General features: G+C 46.5%; 1 protein-coding gene across 2 annotated transcripts; it reads left to right on the forward strand.

The window, feature by feature from the left end:
- Positions 1 to 342: 342 nt before the first annotated feature.
- On the forward strand, positions 343 to 10,735 carry LOC130585682 (ERO1-like protein alpha). Of its 2 annotated transcripts, XM_057386285.1 has the most exons (14): positions 343 to 459; positions 2,001 to 2,039; positions 2,966 to 3,042; positions 3,134 to 3,207; positions 3,859 to 3,979; positions 4,350 to 4,387; positions 5,253 to 5,264; positions 6,403 to 6,429; positions 6,595 to 6,687; positions 8,076 to 8,322; positions 9,149 to 9,218; positions 9,361 to 9,447; positions 9,642 to 9,775; positions 10,532 to 10,735. In XM_057386285.1, the coding sequence occupies exons 1-14, from the start codon at positions 358 to 360 to the stop codon at positions 10,590 to 10,592; spliced, it is 1,182 nt and encodes a 393-aa protein (XP_057242268.1). In that variant the 5' UTR covers positions 343 to 357; the 3' UTR covers positions 10,593 to 10,735. The 2 variants fall into 2 exon arrangements, with proteins under 2 accessions (XP_057242268.1, XP_057242269.1); XM_057386286.1 differs by lacking the exon at positions 5,253 to 5,264.
- Positions 10,736 to 11,245: the final 510 nt, after the last annotated feature.

Here is an 11,245-nt window from a genome sequence, read left to right on the forward strand (position 1 = left end):
CAAGGCAGGATTAAAAGGATAACCTGTTGTGATAAAAAGCAACGCTATCAATCTGGGTCACCAAGGCATTGTAGGTGTGGGAACAAACAAATGCTGAACATTTGATGACTCGACACAGAATCTGTGCTCTGGTCACAGCTGGATGGCAGGAAGGCTCCAGCACATCCTCTTCCCAAGGCTGCAGTCCCAAAATTCCCAGAACAAGGAAATTACACCCTCTGTCTCCATTCTCACTGCCCTCACCTTGCACTGGGTTTTGCTTCCCAAGCCTTGCACTGAAGCACTGAAGGATATTTGTGTTGGCAAAGTGGGGGGTGGAGGTTGGCTTGGCTGCAGGGAGATGTGTTATTTCATAGGATGATGTGTTATTTRCAGGTAAACYTACAGAAACCTTGTCCTTTCTGGGATGACAACAGTCACTGTGGGATGAGAGACTGTGCTGTACAGCCCTGCCCCTCTGTGAGTACCAAATCCATTCTTTTACATCTTTTTTTTTTTTTAGTATTTAACTTTTGCAGACTGGGAGGAAGCAGCACAAGTGACTGACTCTTGTTATTTTAGTTACAACAAAACTGGGGCTCTGATGGAGCTTTCATGTGTGCAGCAACACTGGTGGCCATAAGAAAGGCCAAAATACTAAATTCTGAAAGTTTCAGGACAGGCTGAGATTTTAATATTTGACCCTCTGCAAACAGCCAAAAACTTCTYCTGGTCCCTCTTTTATTTTTYCCATTAGCAAGAARWTTTTAGKGCAAACCCATTATTGTTTTTGTGTTGACAGAGTTTCACCCTGTTGGTCCATGGGCTGCACTGGGATTTAGTTTTGGCTGATGAATTTGACTTAAGAGCTTTCCAGCACTCTTCTTTTAGGAGAAATGCCTCTTTCAGTATCCTGTTTCTCAGCATCCTCTTGTCCTGTATCCTGGACAAAAGGGTTTTGTTCCCTGAGCTGTCCTGACTGCTGGTGTTTGCCCAAAAAATGTGAGGGAATCACAACTTGGTGGCTGGTGGTGAATCTTCCCTCTGGGGGCATTTCATGTTTTGCTGTTGACAGCCAGCACAGACTGTCTCACCCCCTCATTCTTAGGTTCTAAAATGGAATGATGATTTTTTTCCCCTTAAAATAACCCTAAATGTTGATTAATTTTTTTTCTCTTAAAAATCTATTTTTGGTAGTGATTATGACTAATATGATGGAGTTATGTTACAGTTACCTAAGTTGTAGCTGGAAGTTGTTTCTATTTTAAGAACTGACTGTCCCTGCTGCTCCTAATTATTTTGATTTGGGTCCATTTCATCCTGAAATCAATAAAAATAACTCTTACTGCTTCATTTTTCTCTTTGTCATCACAGCATTTGCTCCTGTAGAAGTGGTTTTATTGCCTTCCTGCTCCTGGAGGAAATGGAAGTTGAGGAGAATTTGGGGTCTGGTAGTGTGGGGCTGGCATTCCATGATGGAATGGTCAGAGGGAGATTTTGGAATGCTGGTGGATGCAACAAGTGAGGAGGCACCTGGGCTCCTGACCAGAGTCAGTGCTGGAGTTTGTTCTGCTGAAATTCTGCCAATTAACACAAAAACAATAGAGGATTTACCCTAAAAACTTCTTGCTAATGAAAAAAAAAAATAAAAGAGGGTCTAGGAGAAGTTTTTGGCTGTTTGCAGAGGGTCAAATATTAAAGCTCCTCTGGAGTTTGTATTGGCTTTCCCAAATTCCTGCTTGGATAAGCAAAGCAGAACCTGAAGTAGCAGCCATGGAAGGCTGCAGACCTTTGGAGAAGAGGAATCTTGCAAAAAAAAATAAATCAAATTAAACCACTAGGAATACTGTTCTCCTTGGTTTGGAAAGGAGTGAGGATCTGGGTGTGTTGTGAGCTGGGCTGGGTGCTTTGGTCACCTTCTCACATCCATCAGCTGTGGTAACATCCCAAACCTTCCCAAAGATGGGGCTGGAAGGTCTCAGCAGCCCCACACGTGGCACATGCTTTGTTTTGTCTTTCAGGAGGAAATCCCTGATGGAATCAGATCTGGAAGTTACAAGGTGGGTGTGTCTGAGCACAAAAGGATGAGGTTTGTTTTGTGGTCTGCTTTTGTGCCATAAAACTGATTAAGTTGGAAAAGACTTTTAAGGTCATTGGGTCCAACTATCACCTCACCACCCCATGTTCATCAGTGACACATCAGTGTCCCCAAGTGCCACATCCACATGTTTTCTGATCACTTCCAGGGATGGGAACTCCACCACCACCCTGGGCAGCCCCTTCCAATGCCTGACAACCCTTTCCATGAAGAAATTTTCTGTAGTATAAAATCTGAACCTCCTCTGTCCCAGCCTGAGGCTGTTCCCTCTCCTCCTGTCCCTGTTCCCTGGAGCAGAGCCCGACCCCCCCGGCTGCCGCCTCCTGTCAGGGAGTTGTGCAGAGCCACAAATCCCCCCTGGATCCCCCCCTGATCCCCCTTTTCTCCAGGCTGAGCCCTTTCCAGCTCCCTCAGCTGCTCCTGATGCTCCAAACCCTTCCCAGCTCCATTCCCATCCCTGGACATGCTCCAGTCCCTCCCAAGTCTCTTGTACTGAGGGGCCCAAACCACCCCTACTATTTGAGCACCAATATTTGTCAGGATTCTCTTTGTGCCTAAATTTTTACCCTCTTCAAGTGCTTGAGATGCTACAGAGCCTCTGAGGTGGCTGTCCTGGAGCCAGGTATTGCTGACATTTCTCCAAGAGCAGGTGTCACCAGGCACAAAAAGCCCCTGTGGCAGTGCCAGAGGCTGCCCCGAGTCCCTGCAAGACTCATCACCATTGTATAAGCCTTTGGGTATCTGCAGACATCCTGTGGAAACACAGGGTGGGGTGAATCATGAAAGGGTTTCTGGGGCTTAACCTGGATAGTGCATTAAAGGCAGAATTAAAAAAAAAAATTCCTTTTTAATCCTCATCCCTCCCCACCCCTTTGCTTTCCAACCCAGTACTCGGAAGAAGCCAATAACCTCGCTGAAGAATGTGAAGAAGCCAAGAGGCTTGGAGCTGTTGATGACTCTTTGAGGTTTGATTTCTTTTTCCATAATCCTTCCTTGTCCTGAAGGCAAGCAGGGATCAGTGCTCTCTCTGAGAGTCTTTGCCCACTTTTTTTGCAGCAAGGAGACCCGGCAGGCGGTGCTGCAGTGGACACAGCACGACGACTCTTCAGACAGCTTCTGTGAGGCTGATGGTATGGGCACCTGGGAGAGCTGGAAAGGCTTGGAATGGGATTTTAGCACTTCTGCAGAGCTTAGAATTGTGGAAAAGTTTGGTTTTGGAGGGATCTTTAAAGCCCTTTGTTCCACACCCTGCCATGGGCAGGGACACCTTCCACTGACCCAGGGTCCTCCAAGCCCCAGTGTCCAACCTGGCCTGGATCATTTCCAGGGATGGAGCTGCCACAGCCTTATCACCCTCACAGCCAAGAATTTCTTCCCAATATTCAACCCAAATTTCTCCTCTGGGAGTTTGAAGCCATTTCCCTTCATTCTGTCACTACATTTCCTGACATAGAGCCCCTCTCCAGCTTCCCTGTTGCCTCTTCTGATCCTGGAATGTTGCTCTGAGATCTCCACACAACCTTCTCTCCTCCAGGCTGAACAGCCCCAACTTCCAGGCCAAAGTGTAAAATTTCAGCAAGCCTGGAGCATCAATAGTTCCATATCTGCACTTTTCCACCCCCCTGACCTCAGCATTATGAAAATAACACACAAATATTTCTGGTAAAGCTTCCTTGCTGCTCAGGACCTTGCAGTTTTCAGCACAGTGGGGAAGAGGAGGCTGGATCAGCTTTGGGAAATGTCATTTTCCCTGAGAAGCTCCTTGTCACTGTTCCTCACAGACATCCATTCTCCTGATGCTGAGTACGTGGATTTACTCCTGAACCCTGAACGTTACACTGGCTACAAGGGGCCGGATGCCTGGAAAATTTGGAACAGTATTTATGAAGAAAACTGCTTCAAGTAGGTGTTTTTTGGGGATGAGTTCCACGAGGGTGGGGAAGCTGATTTCTGCAGAGGGGCAGAAATGAATCCTCATCCTTCTGTCTTTGCTCCAGTGCCTGTGCAGGGTGGGATGGACCAGAGACAAGTCTGGCTGTCCCAAAACCAGTTTTTTTCTAAAAAAGAAGAAAATACCACCAAAACCCCACAGAAACCCACATTTTGCTCTATTCTCCCCCTTCTGAGCAAAACTGAAGCACAGAAGGGGTTTTTAGATCCCCTCAGGCTGTTTGACTGCAGAAGTAGCTACTTCTGCTCCACTCTGTTTTTGCAGAAAAGGAGACAGTAACTTATTTACATTTCTTATTTAAATGATTTTTTCCCCTCCTAGGCCTCAGAATGTAAAAAGACCTTTGGCATCTGGCAGAGGTGAGTCATTTATTTATCTCACTAAGTGGGTTAGTAGTGAACTGATCCCGGCTCCAGGAACAATAAATGTTGTCTGGGCTCCTTGTCCTGCTGGATGAGAAATACCATGTAGCTCCTGACCAAGTGTAGAATTTCATGGCACCTGGAAGTGGGTTTTTCTGACATCCATTGTGGAAAATGAATATCTGATCTTCCACTCCTGGAAAAAAAAAAAAACCTGTGAGTTTTGGAGGGACTGGGAGCAGGGCTGAACCCTGAGATTTCCCTGGGTTTTTGTACTTGGCGGTGCCAAACCGTCTGTGACGGATTGAAATGAGATCCTGGCTGGGATCCTCCATGGAAACCACTCAGCAAGAGAAGCTCTGCCCCAGAGCCACAGCCAGGCAGTGGAAGTTAAAGAGGGGAAGGGGTTTGGAAGCAGGAGAACATCACCAACCTCTCCTCATTGCTGTGACCTGAATGCTGCTCCAATGGTCCAGATCATCCTCTGCAGTGATCTCTTGATTCTTCCCTAAATTTTGGAGGTGTTTACCTTCCTTCTTTGACCCAGGTGCAAAGGATTGGCTTTTTCCTTCTCTTCTACTGCTGAAGGGGATGTACAATGTCCCTGGAAATATCAGGTTTTACTTCCTTTGCAAATATTGATCCCTCCTGCCTGGGTCAGGTTACTCAGCCCCGTTGCTCATCCGGTGTCCTCACTGCTGCACTTGGAGTTTTCTGTGTTCAGAACATTTCCAGACCTCCCTGGAGGTTGTCAGAGCAGATGAACAGAGCAGTGCTGGTGCTTTGCAGCTTAATTTGGGTTCTGTGTAATTTTTTTCTTCTTTTTTCCTCTCCTTCCACCCCTTGTGCTTTTTCCCATCAGGAGACGACGGAGGTGAGTGGCACTGTTTGTTTTTACTGATAACAGAAACAAATGGGGCATCTTTATCATGCTGTGACAGTCTGTGCCATCAGATAATGCACCTGGGGAGCAAAATTATTCATCAGAAATTAGAGTTGTGGAATTATAAAATATCCTGAGTGGGATCATGAGGATAGAGTCCAACCCTGTCCAGATCCCCCAACAATCCCACCCTGTGCATCCCTGGCAGCGCTGTCCAAATGCTCCTGGAGCTCTGGCAGCCTCAGGGCTGGGACCATTCCCTGGAGAGCCTGGGCAGTGCCAGCACCCTCTGGGGACAGAGGAACCTTTCCTTGATTTCCCATCTAAACCCACCCTGGCACAGCTCCAGCCATTTCCTTGTGTCCTGTCCCTCCTCATCAGAGTGAAGAGGACCCTGTGCAGAGATCCCTGGGAGCTCCCTATCCCATCTCATCCTCATCTGAAGGCCTTAAAAAATCCACCAGCATTTTTTTAAGAGCACAAGTCCTGTTTGAAGCAGTCACTGAAGTGTGGGAAGCCCTTTGGGAACAGGATTTTTGCTGGGGTTTTTTTTTCAGTGCTGATTGCTGAGAAAGCTTTGAACAGCCTCATAAATCCCAACAGCCTCTGGAAGCTGTAGGAGCTGAGTGTCCCAACTCCCTCTGGCCCTGGGGATGACTGTTCCCTGGAGTTCTCCATTCTCCATGACATCTTTTTGTCCCTGAACCATCCCCAAATCCTGATCTGCAGATCACTTCCAAGCATGGAGCAGGGATAGTGAAACCCTGACTTATGGGATTCTGCACGCTCAGCTGCACTCTGTGGTTTTTTGGTTGGYTGGTTTGTTTGTTTTATAAAAATATCCCTCTCCCCACTGTGCCCAAAGAGGAAAGCAATCCCTGATCCTTGTTTTTGCCAACACTGCACTGTTCTGCCCCCCCAGCCCCTTGGGGAAAGCCCACGTGCTGTTTTGAGCTGCTGCCACGCCGTGTTAGAGAAGCATCACTCACCAGGGTGGGCAGGAAAACTCTTCTCATGCTCTTCTAATGCTCCTTGCCCAATTTCTGCAAACTGGGGCCAGCCTGGGAGGTAGATTCAGGCCAGCAGGCTTGCTGTGCACCCTCACTGATGTGTTTCCCTTCCTTTCCAGGGCACACATTTTACAAGTGGCTCAAAGGTAATCCTCAGTCTCACTCAGTCACTTTTCCTGAGATGGACACAAAACCAGGGAGGGGGTGGGATTGGTGGCCACACTCAGTGGGGTTAAATTCCTCCCTCACAGCCAGGAGAGCTGAAATCCAGTGGGTGCTTCCAGAGTCTGAATCTGCCCTTTGCTTTGCAGGGGTGTGTGTGGAGAAACGAGCTTTCTACAGGCTCATCTCGGGTCTCCACGCCAGCATCAACATCCACCTGAGTGCCAGGTACCTCCTGCAAGGTAAATGCTCCCTCCTGCCTTCCTGCCACTTTTCCTGCCTCATTCCAAAGCTGACACTTCCATGGCTCTGCTGAATGCTGCTTGGAGCCTGTTCCAGCAGGATTCAGGCCTATTCCGTGCTCTTCCCAGCACCCAGCTTGTGTAACAGGATTAGGGATGCAGCTGCCATGTGCCTCAGGTCTGACAGGGGCTGGGCTGTGCTCTCCACCAAGATTTCCAGCACATATTCCTTGTGTCCTTCCTCTTTTGGAGGGAATTTCTGACTGTGGATTGAGGCTGTCCCTTCCCAGCCTGGTTTTAGGATGGTCAGTTCAGCAATAACCTCACCTAGACTGGGAAATGCTTGGCTGGGCTTCCCAAGGCCATTGATCCACAGGCCATTGCTTTTCCCATTTCCATTTCCATTTCCAATTCTAATTCCATTTCCATTTCCACTTCCATTTCAATTTCCACTTCAATTTCCATTTCCATTTCAATTTCTACTTCCACTTCCATTTCAATTTCCACTTCCATTTCCACTTCCATTTCCATTTCAATTTCCATTTCCACTTCCATTTCCATTTCAATTTCCACTTCCATTTCCATTTCCTTTCCAAGCTTTGGTCCATAAGTATCTGTCTGAGAAATGCCATTTTCAACCCTGGGCTTGAAAATCAATGTGAAACTGTGGGAATTTGGATAAGTCATTTAGACTGACCTAAATAATTGCATTGAAGTTTTTACAGCCCACGTGGGCCTCACCTCGATGTGAGTTTGGCCATGTTGGGAGATGGGATAATGTGGGAAACATCAGAAGCAAGAGATAAGTTGGGGCTGCAGCATCAGCTTGATGTGAGTTTTATATTTTTCACTACATATTTTATATAATAATCTTAAACACAGGGTAGGATAAGCAACAGAAATATCCTTTGTGGGCTTGAAAAAAATGGAAAGTAAAGGCCAGTCTCCTCCACTCCATGGTTGTTCTGTTGCTTTTTCATATCATCAGGAATTCTCTTAAGATGTCCCTGTTTATGAGGAAGACTCAGGAATTATTTGAGAAAAGTCTGCAGGAGTTTTGTGTTTGCTGGGGGCTGAGTTCAGTTAAAATCCTGCCTCCCTTGAACAATTTTCAGGCAAAATTTTTTCACTGGAAAGGTTTTCAGGCATTGGAAGGGGGTGCCCAGGGTGGTGGTAGAATCACCATCCCTGGAGGTTCAGGGAACCACTGGATGTGGCACTCAAAGGTTGGACTCAATGATCTTGGAGATCTTTTCTACCTTCTGTGGGTTTGGAAAGCTGGGATCTCCCTGGCTGGAACCACATTTCACCACTTTTCTGGAGGGAGGAGATGAACCAGAACTAAACCCAAGCACCTTACGCCTTTGGGGTTTTTTTTTCTGTCTCAGACACGTGGTCAGAGAAAAAATGGGGCCCCAACGTCACCGAGTTCCAGCAGAGGTTTGATGAAGTCCTCACCAGAGGAGAAGGACCCAGGAGACTCAAGAACCTTTATTTCCTGTACCTGATCGAGCTGAGGGCTCTCTCCAAAGTGCTGCCCTTCTTTGAGCGCCCGGGTTTCCAGCTGTACACCGGGAATAAGAGCCAGGACACCGAAATGAAACACCTGCTGCTGGAAATCCTCCATCTGGCCAAGTAATTGCACTCAGTACCTGGGGACAGTGGCTCTGGCAGCAGCTCTGAGTGTGCTGTCACATAAAGCTCCTAGAAAGGTTCTGGGTTCCTTCCTGGAGTGATTGRTGYRGTAGAATCATAGAAACRTGGCATGGTTTGGGTTGGAAAAACATTTTTAGGGTCATCCAGCCCAGCTCCCTTGCAATGAGTAGGGACATAGTACCAGTAGTGCTGGGAGAGCATGGATATCTGTATGCAAATTGCAGAATTTGGGTAATTAGTCCCACAGTTTAATAGCCTCGGCTGCCTTTTGGATTTAGAATTGAATTTAATAACTGCCTACGTGTCAGCCCTAAAATTGGCTACCTGTGTGAGTCATCTGTGGGATACCAGGCCTGGCTTCGTGTTTGTGACTAGAAAAACATCCTAAATATCTTGGTAACAAGGTTTGGGCTGTTGGATGGAGTTTGGAGTAAAAGGAATGGAAGGTATTGGAATCAGACAGAAAAGGGTGTCTCCTAAAGTGATCCATGTTTGATTTATCTTGTCACCCTCCTGTGATTCTGTCTGTCAAAAACAGACTGAAATTGCTTTAAAAACCATCAAGCAATTGCTGAAAATGTCTCCGAGGTGAGATGCCAGCTCAAATTGGAGGAGATAATAGAATCCCAGGGTGGTTTGGGTTGGAAGGAACCTTAAATCATCTCATTCCATTCCTTGGGGTTGGATGTAAGATTCAAACACGTCTGGAGATGTCCAGTAGCTCGCCCCTCTGTTTCTGCCCACCCCTGCCTGCAGCCACACAACCAACCTGGGCACAAATCAAACTCTCATCATCCCCTTCCAGGTCCTTCCCGCTGCATTTCGATGAAAACTCCTTCTTTGCAGGGAACAAAAAGGAAGCTGCTAAACTAAAGGTAATTGCTGCCAGAAACCCCACTGCAGGAGGCTTTCCCCTACCTAAACCCCACAAAATTCCAGGATTAATTTGGATTAATACCTGGAAGGAGCCCTAATTAATGCAGAACCATGACCCACATGAACGTTTTTTTTCCCCAGGAGGAATTTAGGCTGCACTTTAAGAATATTTCCAAGATCATGGACTGTGTTGGCTGCTTCAAGTGTCGGCTGTGGGGGAAGCTGCAGGTGAGATTTGTCAGGTGTGGGTTTGGTCCTGGGACAGCAGCTGATTCCAGTTTTTTCAGCCTGTGGGAACTGGGATAAAGTTTCCTTTAACCCAAGAGCCTGGGTGAAATGAAATCCTCTTGCCGTGTTAAACGATGTTGCCCTGGAGAGGAGTTGGAGTTGCTGTTCACTGACCCTGTGTGATCCCTGCACAGACACAGGGCTTGGGCACAGCACTCAAGATCCTCTTCTCAGARAACCTCATCGAAAGGATTCCCGAGAGTGGCCCTTCCTATGGCTTCCAGCTGACCAGACAAGAAATCGTGGCCTTATTTAATGCCTTTGGAAGGTGAGGTTGAGACTTTTCTCTATTTTCACAAATGCTGCTGTGTTATTACATCCAATTTCAGCTCTCATTTCACTCAGGTCTTCCCAGTTTTGGTGGTAACTCTTGCTTTACTGATATCAGGTGCTATTAATGCGAAGTGAAACACTTGGAATAATTTAAAATATTCTTTATACATTTCTGTACATTTCTGTGAGGAATTCAAGGAAGCATTTATGCTAAGATACAAAGAAATTTATTAATTTTTAAGGGACTGTGTGACTATCCTCAAAGCACATTGTCAGAGGCAAGGATGCTTTTTTAGGCCTCTCCTTCAGGTTGTTCCCTTCCACCAGTTCAGTCCCAGATAATGATTGCATTTAACTGGAAACCATCAGTCCAGCCTCTCTGGATGAGGAGTTTTTGTCAGAAAAGGAGGATAATGAGGCCTTTAGGAGGGGATTTCAGGACACTCTTGTTATCCACGAGCTCTTTGTGATGCTCAGAGACCATGAGTTTCTGGCAAACAGGTTTTTCCAAGGATGAATTCCTTAACATCCTGTTCCACTGTGATTCCCAGTGTTTGCTTTAAAAAGAAGCAGGGGAATTAGTGAAGGGCCTGGCTGTAACCTCAACCTAATTTAACTGGAATTCCAAATCCTCTCTTCTCGAGAGCTGCTTGAATCTTTCCTTGATACAGCCCCTTTCTCCCAGATTTTAAATAATTCACGACCAGGATGTTGCTGTAACATTTCCMTTTTGCTTTTTCCTTGCACCCAGGRTTTCAACCAGCGTGAAAGAACTGGAAAACTTTAGGAATATCTTACAAAACATGCGGTGAATTCAGTGGAGAGAGAGAGACTTGTGGACAAACACCATCATTTTGTCACACTCTGACTTGAACCATGGAAACCACTTGCTGGGACTTCTGTTCCCAGCTGATTGTCTGTAACCTGCTGAGGAGATATTTTCTACAAKGAAAAAAAAAAARSYWWTTTTTTTGGTATAAAAATGAGGACTATATGTAAATTTTATTTTATATATTGGAAGATCATTTGGAATAACTCTTTGAAATATTGCTGTGCTGTTTGGGTGGATCAGCCCCGTGGCTTTGCCTTCAGAAGCTGGAGGGAGGGCGAGAACTGTGCCATTGAATAAATTTGGGGGAAATTCTTTGTCTGCTCTGTGATTCCACACTCACAGTGTGTCTACACCAACCTCCTGCTGCATAAAAAAACAACTCCAAGTGATTGTTGGAGGTGCTGCTGTCCCAAGGTGAATTGCTCTTCTTCAGGAAACATTTTTGTGGGATCAGGCAGTTCCTGGTGATCCTTGCACGCTCTGAAGGTTTGGGAAGATGCACCAGGAAGGATCATGCTGGAGGAACCCCACTGCTTTCCATGTGGCACGTGGAGGCTGCCATTCCTCATTTAGGAAATGTGGAACGCTCCATCAGCTGTATCTGACAGTCCATGGGCCAGCAGCTGCTGCCAG

The sequence above is a fragment of the Malurus melanocephalus genome, unplaced genomic scaffold (genome assembly GCF_030028575.1).
Source record: "Malurus melanocephalus ecotype Western Australia unplaced genomic scaffold, MMel_1.1 scaffold_948, whole genome shotgun sequence".
Lineage (NCBI taxonomy): Eukaryota > Metazoa > Chordata > Aves > Passeriformes > Maluridae > Malurus > Malurus melanocephalus.